The following is a 27,433-nucleotide window of genomic DNA, read 5'->3' as shown; positions in this document are numbered from 1 at the left end:
TATTTATGTGGGGGCACTGAGGGGGCCATTATACAGTTGTTAACAAAACCTCCATAAAAAGCCTTGTTATATTACCATTATATAAGTGATGGCTTCCTTGGGGGGTCCTCGATTGGGACACTCTCTCCCCAGGGGTATGTCACTTGAAAAGGTTGAGAACCGCTGGCCTAGTCAAAGTGATATGTGAGCGTTCAGGGAATATTTCCGGGGCAGGAGCAACACTGCTACCTATCCATCTGTCCATCTTGTCTGTCTGCTGTTTGTCTTATACATTTTTGCTCTTTCAGCCATTTGCAGGACGCCGGCCTGGACGTAGTTGGACTGAATATTGAAATCATCAGATTCTTCTCACTTTTCCTGAAATACTCTGCGTCTGCTTTACCCTCTCTGGAGGACACAGAGTGGGACTTTATCATGTGCTCCATGTTGGCGTGGTTAGAGGTAAGATATATGTAATATGGGGGGGGGTGTAACCTAATGTTTACCCTGCAAGTGAAAGTTAAGGGATGGTCTGATGTCAGATACTTCGAGGGGATCTATACAAGACCGATCTGGTGTCAGGGCCGGGCAGATGTTTAATATAAATGTCTGCGGTCGGGGCCCCTCTGTCAGACTCCTAAATCACTGTATGAGACGTGAGATTGCATCAGACGTGAACATTCCTAGATAGCCAAGATTTCTTGTGATTTATACAATGTTATGACTAATACCAGGAAATGTTTTTTTTTCGGGATGCCCAGTGGGAGCGTTCGCTGCTTTCCTATGAGCACCTGCAGTGAATGAGTCGCACCACTAGAGGGGAGTGTCGTCCTACTACTTTGGCGCTCTGATAACTTATTGCTGTTTTTTATACATTAAAATCCGCCTGACGATCTGATGACGAATGGTTAAGTCTGATTTTTTTTTTCTTATTCCCCTGGAAGGTATTATAAAGATTATTTTTGATTTACTCGGTGCGGTGTAATGCCTTGCAGGTTACGGCAATTATAGATAAGCGGGAAGAATTTCTATGTAATAAAGTCTGATCAAATATTCCTTATATGTGCTTGCATTCTCAGACGGCGTGTGAGAGCTCGGCGCTCTACCATCTACCACTCGTTCGCCTGTTTGCTTGTGTAAGTTACGGCCTGGCTTCAGATTTATCTGCTTACTTTCAATCCGTCACCGCGAGCGCCGCAGACAAGCTTCCCGAAAAACTTCTCTCGGAGTGGACCGAGTTCTTTTGCGAAGGCGTCCATGGCTTACTGTTACCTATGTTGGTCAAATTAACAGGTAACCTATATGATCTTACATACGGTAATGCGATTTTGGATAGGGGTGTCCCAGAAGACTGATCCCATATCCACAGGATCAGTGGAAAGTGGCTGATCGTGGGGCCACAACCCCTTGGATCCTCACCCGTCTTGAGAAAGAAGTCCCTGTTTGGATGGAGCTACAGTCACAGATTCACGCCTATCCACTCACCTGTATTGCGCCGCCAAGGGAAAGCTTATAGGCGTTTTCAGCAGTCCTATATAATTGAGTGGCTGATGATCACTTGGACCCCCAGTTGTCAGACCCCTACTCATCATCTCCTGTCCTGTGGATAAGGGCATAGGGTTAGATCATGGTACTGTCCCTTTAAATGGGCTTTCCGGGATGAACATATTAATGACTTAGCCTATGGGAGCCGATCTGCCGTACCTGGTCTGGCCAGTACCCAGAGAATGGATCTGCCTACTAAGGGGGTGCTTTGTGTCCGACACCCAAGATGCGATATTAATGGTATATCCTGATGAATATATTCATTCTAGAGATCCCCTTTAAGTTTCTTTCATAAGGATCCAAACACTTGTGCATGGTAGACACAAACAGGATACTTTTTTTTTCTTTTTTTAACTTCTGGTTCTTCTAAAACTGAAAGTTTAGGAGGAAATTTTGTTTACAGGGTAATAAGATGGGTCAATTTTTAGCATGGTTGAGTTGGGTCAATTCCACCACGTGGTCCCCAGGTACATTCCCATACAGCATGGCGGCTCGGCTCTTCTTGCAGCTCTGAAGGTCCAAGGATCACATCTGTATTCGTGCAGTTTGTATGTTCTACCTTTATTTGTATGGGTTTCCTCTGGATAGTCTGTTCTGCAAAATTGAGGGGCAGGACTGGCACCAACTCTCCTTAGACCCTGCACATGACCCAGTGCGCATCCAGTTTGGGGGCAAGTTTGCATTGAAATGCAATCGGATGAGACTTGGAGAGACAAATGCATTTCATGATGCATTCACCTCTAAGGGGGCTTCTGATCGGATCAGGGTTGGAGCCCCCATAGAGGTGCATTATGAAATGCACTCCCCTAGTCTCATCCGACTGCATTGCCCTCTTATTGGATGTGCACTCGGTCATGTGCTTAAGGTCTTTGCAGGCCACTGTTTTCAGGTGTGTAGTCCTACAGCTAAGAATACCGGGGAAAAAATATGAAAATAAGTTCTCCTTAATGGAAAAAGTCCTCTAGCGCCCCCTTTTGGAAGGTAGCTTCCTGTACGTCAGAGCCTGGTTTTTAAGAAACCCAGAGACATGACCCGGCGTTAAAGCCAAACCAGAATATCTCCTCCAAAGCGAAGTCTGACTCTTCCACAGACATCTGTTTCGGGGTTATTGCCCCGCAGGGTAGGGGCTGGATTGCAGCGCTATCTGAATACAGTCCAAGTTATCCCTGACAGGCCCCAGAAGAATTGGCCATACAGACTCCATGAATGTTGGCTGAACTGCTGATTTCGGAAGGACCGGCCAAACATCTTGTGTTTATGGGTGTCCAGACTCTCCCTTAAAGGGAACCTATCAAGACGATTTGAGATACTAAACTCCCCACAGGTCTTTATAGGCTTGGGGGGGGTTCGGTCCCAATTTGCCCAGTTGTAAAGCTGTCCGCACCCATATTGGGGAAAAAGAGACCTTTATACATTACTTATGTAGATCTGATTCTCATTGGATTTCTCTCTAGTGCTCCCAACGCCTGCGCAGTTGTCAGGGGTATACACCTCGCCCAAGGTGGGCCGGGAGATCAAAGATTTTCAATATGGCCACTGACCGCCTTGCAACTTTGCTATCTGGGACACTAATCACTACCCATGCTGGATCAAGGACCTATGGGGAGAAGGGTTGAGTCGATCTTGAGATTTCAAGATCGCTTTTAAGATCCAATTTTCGATCATTTTCCAGCCGATCCTGACCGCGATCGTGAAATTTGCTCGATCGCCGATCGGAATACGATCTTTTCCAATCCCGATCGCTCAACCCTGATGTTGGTTTTTCCCACAATGAGCCAAGCATTGTGGGAACCAACTTGAGAACTCAATCTCACCTAAAAAGATCAGGATTGGAATTCCGATCGCGATCGTGAAATTTGCACGATCACCAATTGGAATCCGATCCCGATCGCTCAATCCTAATGGGCAGTTTAGTGTCCCAGATCTCCCTTTAAAAGCAGAGAGAAGGATCAGACCTGTTGGATTACAACATGCCCAGAGCATTTTTACAAGGGAGAGGTAAGGGTTTCTTTTCGAGGACTTGTGCACACTTGGCCATCTGTATGGGGGCGTCAGGGGGAATAGCTGTCGGCTAGACAAACATTGGAGCATGGCCACTTTAAGAAATAATAATAAGGCCGGAGTTGTGTCCTGCCTGTCTTGTAAAACATGATCAAAGTATCTGCGCTCCTGACAATATTATCTTGTACTTTCCGCTTGCAGGGGAGAACAAGGCTCCGGAGATCTCTTATCACACCTCCGTGCTGCAATCTCTGGGCCACGCTTTGTGCTTCATTTCAAAGGAGCAGCTGCTGAACCACAAACTCCCGGCCAAGTTTGTCGCCGGACAGAGGAGCGGCCTCTCGGACAGCCTGCAGAGCCTGCTCAATACCCTGGCCCCGCTCCTGCTGTACAGAGACCGAGCCGTGCAGATCACCGTCTACCAGATGCTAAATAAGTAAGAACACCACGTTGCTCTCCCCTGCCCGTCACGTGTCGTGCCAGCTCTCCCTGTGCCACCCCCCTCTCCATCGCTGACTTCACCCAACCAGGGCAGACAATCTAATGAGAGAAGGATTTTGTATTGCCCCAGGCAGAAGAGAACGGAGCGTCCCCGGAGAGGGTTTACTTATTCTTTAGTTACAGACAGACACAAGAATGTGACTTTTCTCTAAAGTTTCTTGTAACTATGCCAGTCGTCACATTCGCGGCAGTCAGTCTGCAGATATAAAGTCACCGGTCTGCTGAAGCATACACGTGATGATATAATATTACATAGTCAGTGTATTAAAAAGGTTACCCTGAATTAGACAAACCTGGCTGTTTGTTTTTTTTTTTTTTCCAGAAACAGCGCCACACCTGTCCTTAGGTTGCATGTGGTACTGCAGTTCAGATCAGTTTAATTTAATGGGGCTGAGCTGCAATAGTAGACACAACTATAAACAAAAGATGGATGGAAAAATATGGCAGTACGGTGTTGGAAAAAAACTAAAACCTGCTCTAGTTCCACCTTTTGTAAGGTAGCTCTCTATAGATCAATGCATGACTACTGAGGTTAAGGCCAAATCAGAATATCTCCTCCTAAAGGAAGAGCCCAATCTGTAGACCCCTGTCCATCTAAGTTATTGCCCTCATCGGTGTGAAGCCGGGTACTAGCTGGCTAGGCGAGAGTTCCTTGGCGTGTGTCAGGTGACTACTGCCTTTTCAGGCCACCTTGGACCTCTTGCCAAGTCAGTCAGTACCCTGCTACACACTGAGAGGCAATAACCACGAACAGCTGTCTGCAGATGAATCTCTCTCTCCTGGTTTGGCTTTAAATGCAGGTTATGCTCCTATGTAAAACCAGGCATTGATTTATAGGGAGATACCTTCCAAAAGGTGATGCTAGAGCTAGTTCATCTTTTTTCCATCACAAGGTGGTGTGAAAAGGCAGTAATCTCCTTAAAGGTGTTGTCCCTTTATGGACACTTATTTCCTATCCACATAATAGGGGATAAGTGTCCGATTGCTGGGGGCCCAATCGTCGGATCCCTCAATGATCAGGAAAGGGACCTTAAGTTTCCATAAGACTTCCTTGTGAATGGGGTGCCAGTGTGCTTGTGTGATTAATTCTCCAAACACATGTATGGGGCCGCCAGCACTGTAATGCACCAGCAGCCCCATAGAAGTGAATGGAACGCAGTCAATCAAGCCAAGCCCCTTGTACTGCGCTCAGCCCTGTTCACTTTAATGGGGCTGAGCTGTGGCATGACCATGTGGCCAATAGATATGATGTTACTGACCTGAGGAGAGGAAGTGAAACTCAATCTTTCAGGGAAACCAGGCATTGATTTATAGGGAGGCACTTTCCAAAAGGTGGCGCTAGAGCAAATACACCTTTTTCCACCACAAGGTGGTGTGAACAGGTAGTAATCTCCTTAAAGGGGTTGTGGGGCTGCCATGATTGTAATGCACCCACAGCCCCATAGTAGTGAATGGAGCGTGGTCAATGAAGCCAAGCCCCTTGTACTACACTCAGCCCTTGTGGCATGACCATGTGACCAATAGATATGTCGTCACTCAATATCACCATGGACATGTGACGGCTGCGGCCAATCACTTGCTATAGCGGGTCACATGTCTGTGTCAGAATATTAGGACTACAGTGAACATAAAGAGACTGGTGAGGACTGAGAAGCCTCAGAACGGGACTGTTGGGAGAAGGGTTGTGGCTGGACGTCCTCTTTAATATAAGGAATATGTGTAGCTACACAGTATATAGCGTATATACAGTATACAACGTCTACATACAGGCACATGGCTGCAGCGATTACATAATGGTATTCCCGGACATAGATCAAATACTCACCAAGCCAAAGGAATTGTTAAAAGGCGAATAAAAATGGTGACCAGCTGCGGGAAACCGGCCCCAGATGTGACTCGGGATCCCAGCGGGGAAATCTCCACATCAAAGACCGGCATTAACCTGACATTATATCTGCCTTATCTGGGAACGCTTAATATTTATTACAGCCATGATGTCATAGAACGCGCCTCCGACTCTGTCTCTAAGAAATCAACTGGAAACCATCAGCAGGCATGCTAGCTGCTGCCCACAGATCTTATTGTGGCCTTAGTCTTATTGTATGTATACCTTTAGTATACCCTGTGGTGTGTATGCTGTATGTACATGTCATTTCCATGGCTTGTCAGAGATTAATGTGTTTTTATTTTTTAATTCCAGAAGAAATAGCGCCACCCTTGTAAGTGAATAGAACGGAGCTGCAATACCACACACAGCCTGTAGACGAGTGGCGCTGTTTCTTTCTCCGTCATAGTGGAATAGCTGCCATGCGAGTAGTCACCTTGTATTTGTTTGTTCACAGAATCATGGCCGATCTGCCAGCGTTTGATGAAGAACATGGATCTGAGGATGAAGAGGAGCCGGCCTTGTAAGCAATTCTTTATTATTTTTCCTGTGTTTTTTGGCAGTAGAGTGTCAGCTCTAAGGGCTACACATGGACATTGGCTGACCAGAGATCGCCGTCTCGCCCCGTTCCTCCTTCACCAATGTAAGTGAATGGAGTTGCATTGTGATCCTCAGGGTGTTGCGACTGGACTTCTCAGTTGCAACACCACTCCATTCATTTACATTGGTGAAGGAGGCGCGGAGACACAGCGATCTCTTGACACGTGACAGGAGTCGTGGTTAAAGTCGCCGTTTGCCCTAATATAGTACTGACACCCACTGTAGGTGGTGCAGGCAAGGCCTCTAATCCTGTACGATACCAGCACCATAACTGCAATACTTTACTGTATCTGGTACCAAAGGGTTAACAAGGTTAACACAGCCCCTGCAAGACATATGGACATCACAAAAGGGGTCTGCTTTTATTTGCCACAATGTTAAAGGGATTTTGCATACCGATAACCTATCCTCAGTGAACGGGGCTGAGCTGCTATACCAAGTACAGCCACTATACAATGTATGGCGCTGTGGTTGGTAAGGAATAAGACAGTGTGTGTGTGTGGGGGGGTTATTAGACCCCCCACCGATCAGATACTGATGACCTGTCTGGTCCGGGTCCTTGGACTAGTCAGCCTACAAGTCACACGGACGCTCGGGCCTCCTTGGCCTCCTGACAATGCTGAGATCGTTCCTCTCCACGGCAGTCTAATTTCTACGGAGAGGAACATCCCCATGATTGGTGACTCATGGATGAATATTGGGCTGGAGCGAGCACAATGCGTTACCTTGTAGTAATATGTAGAGGAGCCAAAAAGCGGCCAAAAACTGACAAGTCAGAATAAATGGCTAGCCAAAGTACAATAAATAAATCCGCCGCAGTAGATGTGAGGGGCGGCCATTACTCCCCCACTATGTTCCTACGAGCTCCATGGAATTTCTTCTTCACACGACTTACACGCCAGGGTTTTCTTCCAATGATCACCAACAAAAGGGGGGGAAAATTAGGCCGGGGGTTTCCAGAATTTTTTTTAATTTTTTTTGTGTGTGGTGGGGATTAACTCTTTGTTTTCCATGAATCAGCTTGTTTAATATTGGTGGATGCAAATATGCTACTCTTAAAGGGGTTTTTTAGGACCTGTATATTGATGATGTCATCAATAGGTAATGGGTGGGGGTCTAATATCTGGGACCGTCACTATGGTCCAGCAGCAAGTCACATGACTTGTTAGGTTCCCACTAGATGGATAGGCGGACCGCTAAAGTAGCCTTACACACGAGCCCGGCGGACCCTATTGACTATAATGGGGTCCATTGGGTGTCCACCATTTTTTTTAAATAGTTCGCCATGCAGGACTTTTTCCTCCACCGATTTTCGGGGGACTCTATGGCGCAGGACAGATGTGAACACAGCCTTAAAGGGATTCTACCATTAAACTACTTTTTTTTCTAATTACCACGTCGGAATAGCCTTAAGAAAGGCTATTCGTCTCCTACCTTTAGACGTGGTCTCCGCCGCGCCGTTCCGTAGAAATACCGGTTTTGCCCGGTATGCAAATGAACTCTTCGCAGCAATGAGGGCGGGCCCCAGCGCTGAAAGGCCGATGAGCGCATCCCCTTTGCTGCCCAGAGCTCTTTCCTGCGCCGCCTCCTTCTTCTGCGGCAACTCCGCCCTTCTGGCTTCTCTTGCTCTTGTAGTTCTATATAGGAGCATAGAGAGGCCACCCCAAAATGGCTGCCGGCCGCTCTTGCAGTTCAATACAGGAGCTGGCCGGTGGCCATTTTGGGGTGGCCTCTCTATGCTCCTGTATCGAACTACAAGAGCAAGAGAAGCCAGAAGAGGCGGAGTTGCTGCAGAAGAAGGAGGCGGCACAGGAAAGAGCTCTGGGCAGCAAAGGGGATGCACTCATCGGTGTTTCAGCGCTGGGGCCCGCCCTCATTGCTGCGGAGAACTCATTTGCATACTGGTTAAAACCGGTATTTCTACGGAACGGTGCGGCAGAGACCACGTCTAAAGGTAGGAGACGAATAGCCTTTCTTAAGGCTATTCCGACGTGTTCATTAGAAAAAAGGTAGTTTAATGGTAGAATCCCTTTAAATGGGGCTGAGCTGCAATACCAAGCACAGCCACTATACAAGGTATGTCACTGAAAAAAGGTAGTGAAGATGCTATTATCTGTTGGTGTCAGATTCCAAACAGCGCCACACTTGTCCACAGGTTGTGTGTGGTGATGCAGCCCCATTCACTTCGCTGGAGCCAAGTCACAACTCATGGACACTGTTAAGAAGAAGAAGAAGGCGGCCATGTTTTTCTATCTTTCCTCTTGTGTATAAGGTTTGCTGGTCTCTCTGTAGGTCTCCACCCGCCGCCCTGATGTCCGTCTTGGCTCTTCAAGAAGACTTAGTAGTGACCCTTCTACAAGGAGTCCAAGTGGGAGAATTTGCCGTCATCCAGCCATTGAAGGAAGAGTTCTGCTTTGTCCTGGGTTATCTCCTGACTTGGAAGCTCGTACTGACTTTCTTCAAGGCTGCGTCATCTCAAGTAAGTTCTTATTGTCTATCTCGCTGTCTGTCTGCAGCGTGGAGTCTTGTAGATGTCTCATATTTGATAGCACCGATGGCTGTCGAGACTGGACCAGGGCGTTCGGTCTTAAAGTGAATGTCCACCTTTGTAAGACGATCGGTAGTCACGAGTGATCTTCATGAGGAGCCAAAGCTGATGTACAAGAGGTGACTGCACTTGGCCTTTCGGTAGAATTGGAGGATTTTTTGTTTTGTTCCTCTGTTATTCCTCCTAGAAATTTGTCGATGCGTTGACACTCCTTTGACATAATACCAGCGGTTATCAGTTTATTATACAGATGTGTCTACCCTTACATTAGCTTGAATTTGGTATGAAGAACTCCAATTACATTTGTCTGGCTGCAATTCACAGCATAACCACTAGGTGGCTGCACATACACATGTATGGGATAGACATCTCATGGCGGAATATCATTTTGTTTTTTGTTTTTTTGTTTTTGCACCACACATCTCTGGATATGTTGAGCCTAGATTAAAGGTAAGGAGGACACATCTGTAAATCTGTCCTAGGAGTAACAGAGGAATGGCCAAGTGTGTTCGTCTAAAGAAAGATGCGTCGGCAGGACCTCTTGGTGTGACCCTTTATCCCTGTTTTGCCCGGACTATCCCTTGGTCCCTAATATAACGTACCAGGGGCTGGTAAGTGGGCACTGCTTTACTAACTTAAAGGGGTTGTCCAGTCACAGCAGGTTACCTTAGGGGTCACTTGCTGGTCATTATAGGACTGCGCTGCACTCCCTCTAAAATGAATGAAAGGGGGCGAACTGTCTGACCAACCATCCAAATTGGGGTGCACAAAGCCCTGTTATTGTGATCACTAGAACCCGTCAATCAGCAAGTGACCCCCAATCCACAGGTAATTTGCTGTGACCGTACCGCCCCTTTAAGTATATTTTAGAGAAAGCTGCTCCATAAGATAACCCGCACATAGTCCCCGGATTTCCAAATATGGTTTCACCGTTCTGTGGGAACGAAGATGGGGATTAATATGGCACCTCTGTGCAGTAAACCGTGCGCCAGAAGGGGGCGTGACCTTATACTAGACAGTGGAAATATATGCCAAACTTCTCATCCAACGTCGGCCATGTGATAAATCCTGGGGCATTTTAAGACTGTCTAGCCTAAGTTTGCACCGTCTAAGTATTACACAGTATTAGTAAACCTATCCCGTTGTTCTCTGTTCTCACCAGTTGCGGGCGCTCTACTCCCAGTATCTTCGAAAAACAAAGAGCCTGAATAAACTGCTTTACAACCTGTTTAAGCTGATGCCTCACACGCCGATCTTTCCGGGCCAAGCGAGCGACGCAACCTGCAAAGAACCCAAGACCTTCTTTACTGAAGAGCTAAATCTGACTGTACAAGGTGAGTTCATGAACCCCCCCCATTGATTATCCACAGTGGACTCTTCCACTTGTATAACATACTCAATAGACAACACGAAACGGACGGGAAGAACATTTTCCAGATGGGATGATCCGTGCCCACCTTATTGATTCTGTGTTTTCCTACCTCGCTCACCCCACTGGTCATTTTCCTATCCAGATAAACTTTATCCTGTCCATAGATTGAGGATCAGTGGGGTCCGACTGCTCAGACCCCCACCAGTGAGGAGAGCGGAGTCTTGTCATCCCGTTCTGACCTGTATTGTAGTCATGCAGTGTGCATATTGAGATAGCTGAGATCTTCATCGGTCTCATGAAAGTTCAAGGGGCGGTGGTCAGGCAGGTGCATCACTTTGGGATTCCTTGAGCTTGCTTGGTGTCTTAGCAGTTGGGTCTTCAGTGATCAGTTCCTTATTCCCTTGTACACAGGACTGGAGATAAGTTTTAGTAGCGAGAAAAACCTGTTTAAGACAGAAGGAACCCTGAAGTGCTCTAGAATTTCCTGGTAGACTGATGCGTTGACGTTGGTCTTGATAAACACCAGCAGATGCCATGGTGCCCGAACTTCACCCTAGTCCTCAAGCAGCTCGATTTGTCTGCAGCGGCCTCTCCGCTCTTCCTCCAGACTCTGGGACCAAACAAATGAAATGCAAAATTTACTTTCATCTGAAAACCCCTTTGACCGCTGAGTAACGGTCCAGAACTTTGTGGTGATATTCTAATTTATTGAGATGTAAGTAGTCTTTAGTAAGACGGCGCGGAATTACACATCGCCATAACTGTGTCCGGTTTCCATCGGTAGGTTGTGCCGCGCTGCAGTACGAGATTCCCCATCTGGCCTGTAGTGTTTATCACATCACCTTGAAGGATTTACCGGCGATGGTTCGGCTGTGGTGGAACGGCTGCGAGAAGAGGATATTCAGTGTGGTGGACAGGTTCACTACAAAGTATGTCAGCGGAGTCCTGTCTTCTCAGGAGATCTCATCGGTGCAGGGCAGCACCCAAATGTTCGATGGCATGACCGTAAGTCTGTCTATCTATCTATCTATCTATCTATCTATCTATCTATCTATCTATCTATCTCATATCTATCTATCTATCTATCTATCTGTCTCCTATCTATCTATCTATCTATCTATCTATCTCATATCTATCTATCTCCTATCTATCTATCTATCTATCTATCTATCTATCTATCTATCTGTCTCCTATCTATCTATCTATCTATCTATCTATCTATCTATCTCCTATCTATCTATCTATCTATCTATCTATCTATCTATCTATCTCCTATCTATTTATCTATCTATCTATCTATCTATCTATCTGTCTCCTATCTATCTATCTATCTCATATCTATCTATCTCCTATCTATCTATCTATCTATCTATCTATCTATCTATCTATCTATCTCATATCTATCTATCTCCTATCTATCTATCTATCTATCTATCTATCTATCTATCTATCTATCTCATATCTATCTATCTCCTATCTATCTATCTATCTCCTATCTATCTATCTATCTATCTATCTATCTATCTATCTATCTATCTCCTATCTATTTATCTATCTATCTATCTATCTATCTATCTATCTATCTGTCTCCTATCTATCTATCTATCTATCTCACTCATATCTATCTATCTCCTATCTATCATCTATCTATCTATCTATCTATCTATCTATCTATCTATCTATCTATCTATCTGTCTCCTATCTATCTATCTATCTATCTATCTATCTCATATCTATCTATCTCATATCTATCTATCTCATATCTATCTATCTATCTATCTATCTATCTATCTATCTATCTATCTGTCTCCTATCTATCTATCTATCTATCTATCTATCTATCTATCTATCTCATATCTATCTATCTATCTATCTATCTATCTATCTATCTGTCTCCTATCTATCTATCTATCTATCTATCTGTCTCCTATCTATCTATCTATCTATCTATCTATCTATCTCCTATCTATCTATCTATCTATCTATCTCCTATCTATTTATCTATCTATCTATCTATCTATCTATCTATCTATCTATCTGTCTCCTATCTATCTATCTATCTCATATCTATCTATCTCCTATCTATCTATCTATCTATCTATCTATCTATCTATCTATCTATCTATCTCATATCTATCTATCTCCTATCTATCTATCTATCTATCTCCTATCTATCTATCTATCTATCTATCTATCTATCTATCTATCTCCTATCTATTTATCTATCTATCTATCTATCTATCTATCTATCTATCTGTCTCCTATCTATCTATCTATCTATCTCACTCATATCTATCTATCTCCTATCTATCATCTATCTATCTATCTATCTATCTATCTATCTATCTATCTATCTATCTGTCTCCTATCTATCTATCTATCTATCTATCTATCTATCTCATATCTATCTATCTCATATCTATCTATCTCATATCTATCTATCTATCTATCTATCTATCTATCTATCTGTCTCCTATCTATCTATCTATCTATCTATCTCATATCTATCTATCTATCTATCTATCTATCTATCTATCTGTCTCCTATCTATCTATCTATCTATCTATCTGTCTCCTATCTATCTATCTATCTATCTATCTGTCTCCTATCTATCTATCTATCTATCTATCTATCTATCTATCTATCTATCTCATATCTATCTATCTATCTATCTATCTATCTATCTCCTATCTATCTATCTATCTATCTATCTATCTATCTATCTATCTCATATCTATCTATCTCATATCTATCTATCTATCTATCTATCTATCTCATATCTATCTATCTCCTATCTATCTATCTATCTATCTATCTATCTATCTATCTCCTATCTATCTATCTATCTATCTATCTATCTATCTATCTATCTATCTGTCTCCTATCTATCTATCTATCTATCTATCTCATATCTATCTATCTATCTATCTATCTATCTGTCTCCTATCTATCTATCTATCTATCTATCTATCTATCTATCTGTCTCCTATCTATCTATCTATCTATCTATCTATCTATCTATCTATCTATCTCATATCTATCTCATATCTATCTATCTATCTCATATCTATCTATCTATCTATCTATCTATCTATCTATCTATCTATCTGTCTCCTATCTATCTATCTATCTATCTATCTCATATCTATCTATCTATCTATCTATCTATCTATCTGTCTCCTATCTATCTATCTATCTATCTCACTCATATCTATCTATCTCCTATCTATCATCTATCTATCTATCTATCTATCTATCTATCTATCTATCTATCTATCTGTCTCCTATCTATCTATCTATCTATCTATCTATCTATCTATCTATCTCATATCTATCTATCTCATATCTATCTATCTCATATCTATCTATCTATCTATCTATCTATCTGTCTCCTATCTATCTATCTATCTATCTATCTATCTATCTCATATCTATCTATCTATCTATCTATCTATCTGTCTCCTATCTATCTATCTATCTATCTATCTGTCTCCTATCTATCTATCTATCTATCTATCTATCTATCTGTCTCCTATCTATCTATCTATCTATCTATCTATCTATCTCATATCTATCTATCTATCTATCTATCTATCTATCTATCTATCTCCTATCTATCTATCTATCTATCTATCTATCTATCTATCTATCTATCTCATATCTATCTATCTCATATCTATCTATCTATCTATCTATCTATCTCATATCTATCTATCTCCTATCTATCTATCTATCTATCTATCTATCTATCTATCTATCTATCTATCTCCTATCTATCTATCTATCTATCTATCTATCTATCTGTCTCCTATCTATCTATCTATCTATCTATCTCATATCTATCTATCTATCTATCTATCTATCTGTCTCCTATCTATCTATCTATCTATCTATCTATCTATCTATCTATCTGTCTCCTATCTATCTATCTATCTATCTATCTATCTATCTATCTCATATCTATCTCATATCTATCTATCTATCTCATATCTATCTATCTATCTATCTATCTATCTATCTATCTATCTATCTGTCTCCTATCTATCTATCTATCTATCTATCTCATATCTATCTATCTATCTATCTATCTATCTGTCTCCTATCTATCTATCTATCTATCTATCTATCTATCTATCTGTCTCCTATCTATCTATCTATCTATCTATCTATCTATCTATCTGTCTCCTATCTATCTATCTATCTATCTATCTATCTATCTATCTATCTGTCTCCTATCTATCTATCTATCTATCTATCTATCTATCTATCTGTCTCCTATCTATCTATCTATCTATCTATCTGTCTCCTATCTATCTATCTATCTATCTATCTATCTGTCTCCTATCTATCTATCTATCTATCTATCTATCTATCTATCTATCTATCTATCTATCTCATATCTATCTATCTATCTATCTCCTATCTATCTATCTATCTATCTATCTATCTCATATCTATCTATCTCATATCTATCTATCTCCTATCTATCTATCTATCTATCTATCTCCTATCTATCTATCTATCTATCTATCTATCTATCTATCTATCTGTCTCCTATCTATCTATCTATCTATCTATCTATCTATCTCCTATCTATCTATCTATCTATCTATCTATCTATCTATCTATCTATCTCATATCTATCTATCTATCTATCTATCTCCTATCTATCTATCTATCTATCTATCTATCTCCTATCTATCTATCTATCTATCTATCTATCTATCTATCTATCTATCTATCTATCATCTATCTATCTATCTCTATCTATCTATCTATCTCATATCTATCTATCTATCTATCTATCTATCTGTCTCCTATCTATCTATCTATCTATCTATCTATCTATCTCATATCTATCTATCTCATATCTATCTATCTCATATCTATCTATCTATCTATCTATCTATCTATCTCCTATCTATCTATCTATCTATCTATCTATCTATCTATCTGTCTCCTATCTATCTATCTATCTATCTATCTATCTATCTATCTCCTATCTATCTATCTATCTATCTATCTATCTATCTCCTATCTATCTATCTATCTATCTATCTATCTATCTATCTATCTATCTATCTATCTCACTCATATCTATCTATCTCCTATCTATCATCTATCTATCTATCTATCTATCTATCTATCTATCTCATATCTATCTATCTATCTATCTATCTATCTATCTCATATCTATCTATCTATCTATCTGTCTCCTATCTATCTATCTATCTATCTATCTGTCTCCTATCTATCTATCTATCTATCTATCTATCTATCTATCTATCTATCTATCTCATATCTATCTCATATCTATCTATCTATCTCATATCTATCTATCTATCTATCTATCTATCTGTCTCCTATCTATCTATCTATCTATCTCATATCTATCTATCTATCTATCTATCTGTCTCCTATCTATCTATCTATCTATCTATCTGTCTCCTATCTATCTATCTATCTATCTATCTATCTATCTGTCTCCTATCTATCTATCTATCTATCTATCTATCTATCTATCTATCTATCTATCTGTCTCCTATCTATCTATCTATCTATCTATCTATCTGTCTCCTATCTATCTATCTATCTATCTGTCTCCTATCTATCTATCTATCTATCTATCTATCTGTCTCCTATCTATCTATCTATCTATCTATCTATCTATCTATCTATCTCATATCTATCTATCTCATATCTATCTATCTCATATCTATCTATCTCCTATCTATCTATCTATCTATCTATCTATCTATCTATCTATCTATCTATCTCCTATCTATCTATCTATCTATCTATCTATCTATCTATCTGTCTCCTATCTATCTATCTATCTATCTATCTATCTCCTATCTATCTATCTATCTATCTATCTATCTATCTTCTATCTATCTATCTATCTATCTATCTATCTATCTATCTATCTATCATCTATCTATCTATCTATCTATCTATCTCATATCTATCTATCTCATATCTATCTATCTATCTATCTATCTATCTATCTATCTGTCTCCTATCTATCTATCTATCTATCTATCTATCTATCTATCTATCTCATATCTATCTATCTATCTATCTATCTATCTATCTATCTGTCTCCTATCTATCTATCTATCTATCTATCTATCTGTCTCCTATCTATCTATCTATCTATCTATCTATCTGTCTCCTATCTATCTATCTATCTATCTGTCTCCTATCTATCTATCTATCTATCTATCTATCTATCTATCTATCTGTCTCCTATCTATCTATCTATCTATCTGTCTCCTATCTATCTATCTATCTATCTATCTATCTATCTATCTCATATCTATCTATCTCATATCTATCTATCTCATATCTATCTATCTCCTATCTATCTATCTATCTATCTATCTATCTATCTATCTATCTATCTCCTATCTATCTATCTATCTATCTATCTATCTATCTGTCTCCTATCTATCTATCTATCTATCTATCTCCTATCTATCTATCTATCTATCTATCTATCTATCTATCTATCTATCTATCTATCTATCTCATATCTATCTATCTATCTCCTATCTATCTATCTATCTATCTATCTATCTATCTATCTATCTCCTATCTATCTATCTATCTATCTATCTATCTATCATCTATCTATCTATCTATCTATCTATCTCATATCTATCTATCTATCTATCTATCTATCTATCTATCTGTCTCCTATCTATCTATCTATCTATCTATCTATCTCATATCTATCTATCTCATATCTATCTATCTCATATCTATCTATCTATCTATCTATCTCCTATCTATCTATCTATCTATCTATCTATCTATCTATCTATCTGTCTCCTATCTATCTATCTATCTATCTATCTATCTATCTATCTCCTATCTATCTATCTATCTATCTATCTATCTATCTATCTATCTCCTATCTATCTATCTATCTATCTATCTATCTATCTATCTATCTCACTCATATCTATCTATCTCCTATCTATCATCTATCTATCTATCTATCTATCTATCTATCTATCTATCTATCTATCTCATATCTATCTATCTATCTATCTATCTATCTATCTATCTCATATCTATCTATCTATCTATCTGTCTCCTATCTATCTATCTATCTATCTATCTATCTATCTATCTATCTGTCTCCTATCTATCTATCTATCTATCTATCTATCTATCTATCTATCTATCTATCTCATATCTATCTCATATCTATCTATCTATCTCATATCTATCTATCTATCTATCTATCTATCTATCTATCTATCTATCTATCTATCTATCTGTCTCCTATCTATCTATCTATCTATCTCATATCTATCTATCTATCTATCTATCTGTCTCCTATCTATCTATCTATCTATCTATCTATCTATCTATCTGTCTCCTATCTATCTATCTATCTATCTATCTATCTGTCTCCTATCTATCTATCTATCTATCTATCTATCTATCTATCTATCTATCTGTCTCCTATCTATCTATCTATCTATCTGTCTCCTATCTATCTATCTATCTATCTATCTGTCTCCTATCTATCTATCTATCTATCTATCTATCTATCTATCTGTCTCCTATCTATCTATCTATCTATCTATCTATCTATCTATCTATCTATCTCATATCTATCTATCTCATATCTATCTATCTCATATCTATCTATCTCCTATCTATCTATCTATCTATCTATCTATCTATCTATCTATCTATCTATCTCCTATCTATCTATCTATCTATCTATCTATCTATCTATCTATCTGTCTCCTATCTATCTATCTATCTATCTATCTCCTATCTATCTATCTATCTATCTATCTATCTATCTATCTATCTATCTATCTATCTTCTATCTATCTATCTATCTATCTATCTATCTATCTATCATCTATCTATCTATCTATCTATCTATCTCATATCTATCTATCTCATATCTATCTATCTCATATCTATCTATCTATCTATCTATCTATCTATCTCCTATCTATCTATCTATCTATCTATCTGTCTCCTATCTATCTATCTATCTATCTATCTATCTATCTATCTATCTCCTATCTATCTATCTATCTATCTATCTATCTATCTCCTATCTATCTCCTATCTATCTATCTATCTATCTATCTATCTATCTATCTATCTATCTATCTATCTCCTATCTATCATCTATCTATCTATCTATCTATCTATCTATCTATCTATCTATCTATCTCATATCTATCTATCTATCTATCTATCTATCTCATATCTATCTATCTATCTATCTATCTATCTATCTCCTATCTATCTATCTCATATCTATCTCCTATCTATCTATCTATCTATCTATCTATCTATCTCTATCTATCTATCTATCGATATTTGGATTCAATGCATACTCAGTACATATACCGCTCAGCAGCCGCCATATTGCATTTTCCTTCTGGTCACTGGGTGCCGGGAGCTGCAGGTTCCTGGCAGCCATCTTTTTCTGTAGGGCAAGCTGTAGCCACTGAGCCTAGTAAAACTAATCTAAAATCCATTCTGGTCCAACAATAAGCGCTTCCATAGATATATAGATATATATAGATACCTGTAGGTATGGCAGGATGAGACCACACAGGATTTATTTGTAGTCTGTTACCCTGGAGACACATAGGTCTGTAAAGGAGCTGTGGCTGAGAAACTAGGACATTTCCATTGTGATGCAGTGGGTTGCAGAGTTGTCCTGAACAATGGATCTAGTTCTTTCATGGTCGCCATCTTTCATATATTTTGGTCTTGGGTGTGATCTTTCCTCGTTACTCTCACGCTCGAGGTTGCGTAATCCAGACTTTGTAGTTGTGCCACAGCCACAATAAAATGGACAAGTTGTGCAGAAAGCAATTAAGCTTCCAAGTTGCGAAATATTGTGCAATATTGGGCAAAGGAGGACAAAACTTAATAAAGGAGGACAAGCGGCGTGGACGACATCTGTAGAAGCTGCCCTGGTCATCACCAAAACCAATAAAATCCGCCCCATGTCCTACTATACTGTACTATGGATGGGTGAATCCATTCCCAAATACACAAACAGGCTCCGTGCAGGGAAGAGGCCTAAATAAGTTGTGACCTTATTTGTAATGATGGGTCAGTGGTGATATCTATAGAGGTGTTATCTTCTATTGTAATCCTGTCTGTCGTGTAGTTGGAGTTACTGCTGCAGAGAACCCCCCCCCCCCCAGCAAGTGTCGTTCTATTATTAGGCTTAGTGGCCAGAATCAAAATTCCAGAATATTTAGTAGTACTCAATACCCACTACTTTTAGCGACATGGAAGATTGAAAAAATTTTTTAAAAAAATTCTTAAATGTGTTTAAAATAAAACCAGTAATATTTTTTACACTCAAAAAGTGACTCCAATCAAAGCATTAAAGGGACTGCTTGTAACCGCAGTGTCAGGGTGACCTGCCAATATGTGTTCAGTTTCCCTGCAGCACACCCGCAGGTAAAATAAGGTATTACATCATTCTCATTTTGTTCACTGAGGAGGTTTCTAAACCGCAGCTCTCTATTGATCCGTATTAGAAAATAAAACCTTGATCTGGGCCATGTAACCCCTCAGATTCTGCAGTCTATAGTGACCGAGGTTTCAAAGGAGCCTGACAAAGATCCATTGCTCTTATTTCGGCCCATCTTGACAAATTATGGACAACTTTATTCTATTCAGAATGTTATTCTATGTAAATGTGATAAATCCTAATAAGGGTTTTCCAGACTTATTTATTGATGTTTATTCTAGGACAGGTCCTTATTGAAGATCAGTGGGGGTCTGACACTCAGGGCCGTCGCAGATCAGCTGTTTGAAGTGGCAGTGCTACACCCTGAGCGCCGATTCCCCTTCACATGACATCACGTTCTTCAGTCACATGGCGTGATCGCTGCTCAGTTGATGGGATGAGCTGCTATACCAAGTACAGCCACTATACAACGTACGGCGCTGTGCTTACCATTCACTGAACAGGCTGCAGCTGTGTCGTCGGCGCTCAGGGTGTCGGATCCCGCCAATCTTCAGTGGATGATCCATCTGTCCAGGATATACAGTTTTTCGGAAGGAGGCAGAGGAAGGTGAAATAAAAACTAACAAAAATCCTTACTCGCCTATTCCCGATGCTCCGGTGTCCGGTCCAGCAGAGCCCTGTGCTTTTTGAGGGAGAGACCTCATGTGACTGCTCAGTCCAATCGGCAACCTAAGGAAAGGAACCGGAACGTCGCTCACATATGTCACCAGTGACATCCCGTGTCCTTTCCTTAGGCCACTGATTGCCTTCAGTGGTCCCATACGGCGAGGGCAAGACCCTGGAGCAGCTGGACAGGACTGCAGAGCATTGGGGACAGGTATGGGATTTTTTTTTTTTTCTTTCCCGACCTCGATGCAGAAAATGGGATTTTTTTAATTTTTTTTTTTAAATAAAATTTCTAATTATTTTACTAATTTTAGAGTTTGGGTCATCACTGTGGCAGATCCAAACATAGACCTAATGGGCTTGGGATTATTTTGCAGGTATATATTACATTATGTGACTCGGATACAGTATGGCCGGCGCGAGAATAGCTTTTAGTCTAAAATTAGGGAACGTTGCGCTGCCTTTGATGTCGGAAATTGTACTTAATGCAGATTCCATTTCCTCCAAGCCAAAGGCAACACCAGTCGTGTGTCTCATTTTCCTCTGCTGCGTAAATGAGGAAGGCTTTATGTGATCCGCTGTATTGTTATTGGAAGTTCCCCTGGAAACTCTGGAAGACGGAAAAATTGGCATTTACGATTTTTTTTTTCTTTTTGTCTTTTCTGCTTTTGTGCATATCACTTACATGGTCTAACTTCAGATGGTTTGTCCTTAGGTCAAAGCTCGTCCTACTACCCGGGAAGTCATAGCCACCTATTCTGTAGATGACATCTGTATAGAGCTCATTATTCAGCTACCGCAGAACTACCCCCTGGGCTCAATCACTGTAGAAAGTGGCCGGCGAGTAGGTGTCGCGGTACAGCAGTGGCGCAACTGGATGCTACAACTCAACACCTACCTTACCCACCAGGTCAGTCTATGGGGATACGTACACCTTCGCTACGTAACATTGTCAGTATTCAAAATATTCATTTTTATCCGGTCTGTAAGATGGGTCACCAGACCCAGTATATCCCCCCAGCCCTGCAGATAGATAGGTTAGTGTCACCAGAACCAGCATATCACCCCAGTCCTGCAGATAGATAGGTTAGTGTCACCAGAACCAGCATATCCCCCCAGCCCTGCAGATAGATAGGTTACTGTCACCAGAACCAGCATATCACCCCAGTCCTGCAGATAGATAGGTTAGTGTCACCAGAACCAGCATATCCCCCCAGCCCTGCAGATAGATAGGTTACTGTCACCAGAACCAGCATATCACCCCAGCCCTGCAGATAGATAGGTTAGTGTCACCAGAACCAGCATATCCCCCCAGCCCTGCAGATAGATAGGTTACTGTCACCAGAACCAGCATATCACCCCAGCCCTGCAGATAGATAGGTTAGTGTCACCAGAACCAGCATATCACCCCAGCCCTGCAGATAGATAGGTTACTGTCAAAAGAACCAGCATATCACCCCAGCCCTGCAGATAGATAGGTTACTGTCACCAGAACCAGCATATCAGCCCAGCCCTGCAGATAGATAGGTTACTGTCACCAGACCCAGTATATCCCCCCAGCCCTGCAGATAGATAGGTTACTGTCACCAGAACCAGCATATCACCCCAGCCCTGCAGATAGATAGGTTACTGTCACCAGAACCAGTATATCCCCCCAGCCCTGCAGATAGATAGGTTACTGTCACCAGAACCAGTATATCACCCCAGCCCTGCAGATAGATAGGTTACTGTCACCAGAACCAGCATATCACCCCAGCCCTGCAGTTAGATAGGTTACTGTCACCAGATCCAGCATATCACCCCAGCCCTGCAGATAGATAGGTTACTGTCACCAGAACCAGCATATCACCCCAGCCCTGCAGATAGATAGGTTAGTGTCACCAGAACCAGTATATCACCCCAGCCCTGCAGATAGATAGGTTACTGTCACCAGAACCAGTATATCACCCCAGCCCTGCAGATAGATAGGTTACTGTCACCAGAACCAGCATATCCCCCCAGCCCTGCAGATAGATAGGTTACTGTCACCAGACCCAGTATATCCCCCCAGCCCTGCAGATAGATAGGTTACTGTCACCAGAACCAGCATATCACCCCAGCCCTGCAGATAGATAGGTTAGTGTCACCAGAACCAGTATATCACCCCAGCCCTGCAGATAGATAGGTTACTGTCACCAGAACCAGTATATCACCCCAGCCCTGCAGATAGATAGGTTACTGTCACCAGAACCAGCATATCCCCCCAGCCCTGCAGATAGATAGGTTACTGTCACCAGACCCAGTATATCCCCCCAGCCCTGCAGATAGATAGGTTACTGTCACCAGAACCGGTATATCACCCCAGCCCTGCAGATAGATAGGTTACTGTCACCAGAACCGGCATATCACCCCAGCCCTGCAGATAGATAGGTTACTGTCACCAGATCCAGCATATCACCCCAGCCCTGCAGATAGATAGGTTACTGTCACCAGAACCAGCATATCACCCCAGCCCTACAGATAGATAAGTTACTGTCACCAGAACCAGCATATCACCCCAGCCCTGCAGATAGATAGGTTACTGTCACCAGATCCAGCATATCACCCCAGCCCTGCAGATAGATAAGTTACTGTCACCAGAGCCAGCATATCACCCCAGCCCTGCAGATAGATAGGTTACTGTCACCAGAACCAGCATATCACCTCAGCCCTGCAGATAGATAGGTTACTGTCACCAGATCCAGCATATCACCCCAGCCCTGCAGATAGATAGGTTAGTGTCACCAGAACCAGCATATCACCCCAGTCCTGCAGATAGATAGGTTAGTGTCACCAGAACCAGCATATCACCCCAGCCCTGCAGATAGATAGGTTAGTGTCACCAGAACCAGCATATCACCCCAGCCCTGCAGATAGATAGGTTAGTGTCACCAGAACCAGCATATCACCCCAGCACTGCAGATCGATAGGTTACTGTCACCAGAACCAGCATATCACCCCAGCACTGCAGATAGATAGGTTACTGTCATCAGAACCAGCATATCACCCCAGCCCTGCAGATAGATAGGTTACTGTCACCAGAACCAGCATATCACCAGAGCACGGTGCTTCAAAGTGCTTTTTGGCATACTGACATAATCTGCAGTTTATACGATGACATTTTGCAAACTTCCCTTAAATAATGCTTACAATGTTTCTTATATAAAGTGGGTGGAGGACTGTAAATCTGGTGAGCACCTCCATGTTATACGTATATATCTGCTTTAGTCATATATATTGCTTGTGAGTTGTGTAATAACTTTTTGTTGTGACTTCCACAGAACGGCAGCATCATGGAAGGCCTGGCACTCTGGAAGAACAACGTGGACAAGCGCTTTGAAGGCGTTGAGGATTGTATGATCTGTTTCTCAGTCATCCACGGTTCAAATTATTCTCTACCTAAAAAAGCCTGCCGAACCTGCAAGAAGAAGTTCCACTCACAGTGTCTGGTAAGGGCCGGATAGACTGATGGGGTTGGTAATGGGTTGTCTCATCCTCTGTAATGAAGCCAACTTGGTGATCGGTATCGGCAAATTTTCCTACCCCCAATCTGCTTTTTGGGCACCGGGTGGAAGTCCCTGACCATACAATGAAGTACAGAAAGTTGTGTTACAAATCTCTTAGCACCGCTAGGCTGTATCTTGCTCTCCTAAATTATAGCTTCAGATAATCCCTCACGTCTTCACAGGCCACGTGCCGAGGAAAAAGGGGAGAAGCTGCTAGAAAAGATCCCTTTGTTACAGGTCACCTCTCCTGAGCTAGAAGCTGCAATATGCTGGTTAATCCTCCGAGTTCAGCTCTTGGGTACAGGACTGTCAGTTCTATTATACAGGATAAAGGCTGGCAGCGGCCGGAGACACGAGGCAGACTAAGCAATCGCAGGTGTCTAACCTCCGGCCATTCCTCCCAATCCCAGCCCTGGTGTCCGACATCCTCCCCCGAGCACGTGGGGTCAGGCTTTACTGTAGATGGAAGCGAGACGAGTGCATGTGCTGTGTGCCGCCGTCACCCAGGCGGTCACGTGACAATGACATTGCAAAGTGTTCTATATATGTATATTAGATTATATATTGCTGCACTTCATTTTCCTCCACATTGGGGTAGACTTATATACTGGTGTATTCAATGCCAGTGTATATGGTCTGCACTGGCGCTGGCTGCGCCTCATTTATGATATTCACACACCAGGCCACTGTATTATAACTCGCAAACCACTACCCCTGTCCATGAAAGTGGCGCATGGACAGCACAACACAGACCGGCCCAAATACATTGTTCAGCATGCAACAACCCCAAGCAGATGTATTCATTATTCCCTATGGTACACTGTAGGTCCGGCCGGGGATGCAGGTCCTGACATCTGACTATCACAGCAGAGGGTTCTGTGTTTCGCCTTTGTCTTCCTGACACGTGCGGATGTGTGTACTAGTAATACAATACCTCCGAGTGATCTCATGAGCAAGGTATTTAGGGATGGAGGTTTAGCCGCCCCCCTCGTATCCTTGTCCTACTCCCTATTACAGACCGATCATGAACCTTTCAACTTAGAAGCTTTTCTACAACTCCCAGATTTTCTGCCCCCCCCTAGAATATTAATCTAATCTTGTTTATATCCAGGTCGACATTACAAGGGATGACTTATCATGGACTGTAATGTATTCTAGACGATGCACAGCATTGACATGGGGAAATATTCAACGAAACGTATTCCACGTAGTGACATTGTTTCTTTTTTTAATTCTGTGCTTTTTATCTTTCTAGTACAAGTGGTTTACGTCAAGCAACAAGTCTACGTGTCCCCTGTGCAGAGAGACCTTCTTCTGAGATCTGTCCTGTCGCCATTCTCCATGGAGTGATCTGTATGTGAATATTTTTCTAATGTCCGGTATAGCTGTACAGTCGCTGTGATGTTTTTGGGTTTTTTTCTTCTCCACCCCTAAATGATGAATTTTTGCGTAACTCGTCTCACCACCTGGTGGCGCCGTAATGTATCACGCACAGTATATATCAGCGCTTCGAGAGTTACTTTAAAGGGGCTCTATCAGCAAAGTTATGCTGTATGAGCCCCACATAAGCCTGAAGAGCCTTTAAAAAGACTATTCAGGCACCGCTAACCTTATTTTAACCCCCCCCCCCCCCCCCGTTTTAAAATAACACCCTAAAAACGAATATGCAAATTATACTTACCGTGCTCGGTGGGCGGTCGTGCACTGTCCTTCTGTGACGCCTTCTTCTTCTTTCTTCTTCCAGTGATGTCCTCCTGTCCTCGCTCTTCCCCGCCTTGATCTTCTGTTCTTCTGGCGGGTTGTGTTCAAATCCCGCGCATGCGCAGTACTGCGCCGGCGCCATTTTAGTTGTAGTTCTAAGTACCCCTATGCGAGTGTACTTCTTCATTCCGGAAGAAAAGAAGATCAAGGCGGGGAAAAGCGAGGACAGGAGAACGTCGCTGGAAGAATAAAGAGGAGGAAGGCGTGACAGCAAGATGACGTCGGACAGTGCAGGACCGCCCACCGCGCATGGTATCATTTGAATAATCGTTTTTAGGGTATTATTTTAAAATGTGTGGGGGGAGGGGTTAAAATAAGATTAGCGGTGCCGCAATAGTCTTTTTAAAGACTATTCACGCACATGTGAGGCTCATACAGCATAATTTTGCTCACAGAGCCCCTTTAAGGGGAAGACCATGTTCATGTACAGCCATAAAAGCCACAATACTTGTAAATGTTGCCGGATCGGCGGAAATGAGGTTTATTTTAAATAAAATACTGTGATCCATCCTTGTAGTCAAGTTTTCTTCTGTTATCCGATATTTGGCCGCAGCCGCTTTTTTTTTTTTTTTTTTTTTTTTGAATTTCAAGTTTAGTTTTAGTTTCCCCCTTCCAGGAGCCATCACTTTAGGTTATTTTTCCATTCACAGAGCGCTTCATTTTTTGCAGGACAAGTTGTATTTTATAATGGCACCATTTATTATCCTGTATGATGTATTAGGAATCTGGAAAAAAATTCAGAATGGGGTGGAATTGGTGAAAAGTTTGGGTTTGTGTGACTTTATTATGGGCTTCGTTTTTATGTCGTTAATTGTGATGCCCAAATGACGTGTAAAATTCCAGGGCTAACAAATTTTAACCTAAAAAAAAAAAATCCCAAACTTTACAAAAAAAAAAAAACTTCTTTGAGTTGCCGGACCTTTCTTATATTTAAATTTTTGGGCGTATATAAGGCTTTTTTTTTTGGCGTACCTTTTATTATAGGTTAGTTTTTATTTATACCATTTTGGGGAACGTCTGATGCTTTTTATTTAAAGTTTTTTGGGAAATTTTTCCCATACAGTGAACACAAGAAAAAAAAATTAAAAAGAGCCAAACCGCCATTTTTTCACCATTATCGGTGAAAACTGGCAGTTTGACTCTTGATTTTTTTTTTTTTTTTTTTTTCCTGCATTCGCTATATGGGAAAAATCTTTTTATATGTTTATAGACCAGGCTTTTTTTCGGACACAGGGATGTATCCGTTGTTTGTTTTTGTTTTATTTTTATTTCAATTTTAGGAAATGGAAATTTAGAATTTTTACCTCTTGAAAATAAAACGTGAATTATGGGAGGGAAGGGGGGATTAATTTGTGCTCAGTTTGCAGCCTGAGTGAAGGGTAAATGGGGTCACACCCATGTGCTCAAACAGTACATGTATGATGGACTGCTCTAACGATAACTTCACACATAATGAAATGCAGCAGAAAAAATTGGGGAAATAAATGCAGCAAAATAATTTAAAAAAACACATGGCAAAAATGCTTTTTCATTATTGCCCCTGTCCATATAAGTCTAGGGGTAAAATGCAGCG

General features: G+C 41.4%; 1 protein-coding gene across 1 annotated transcript in view; it reads left to right on the top strand.

The window, feature by feature from the left end:
- Window positions 1–26,368, top strand: part of LTN1 (listerin E3 ubiquitin protein ligase 1) — a 62,706-nt gene extending 36,338 nt beyond the window's left edge. Inside the window, exons 21-30 of the mRNA XM_075263428.1 lie at window positions 288–441; window positions 1,059–1,272; window positions 3,727–3,961; window positions 6,369–6,434; window positions 8,804–8,990; window positions 10,222–10,393; window positions 11,216–11,436; window positions 21,291–21,485; window positions 23,875–24,042; window positions 25,355–26,368. Coding sequence (XP_075119529.1) covers window positions 288–441; window positions 1,059–1,272; window positions 3,727–3,961; window positions 6,369–6,434; window positions 8,804–8,990; window positions 10,222–10,393; window positions 11,216–11,436; window positions 21,291–21,485; window positions 23,875–24,042; window positions 25,355–25,417 — 1,675 coding nt within the window. The 3' untranslated portion in view covers window positions 25,418–26,368. The remainder of the gene's footprint in view (window positions 1–287; window positions 442–1,058; window positions 1,273–3,726; window positions 3,962–6,368; window positions 6,435–8,803; window positions 8,991–10,221; window positions 10,394–11,215; window positions 11,437–21,290; window positions 21,486–23,874; window positions 24,043–25,354) is intronic.
- The last annotated feature ends 1,065 nt before the right edge of the window (window positions 26,369–27,433 follow it).

The sequence above is a fragment of the Leptodactylus fuscus genome, chromosome 2, assembly GCF_031893055.1.
Source record: "Leptodactylus fuscus isolate aLepFus1 chromosome 2, aLepFus1.hap2, whole genome shotgun sequence".
Taxonomy (NCBI): domain Eukaryota; kingdom Metazoa; phylum Chordata; class Amphibia; order Anura; family Leptodactylidae; genus Leptodactylus; species Leptodactylus fuscus.
This window is presented reverse-complemented; position numbering and strand designations above follow the sequence as displayed.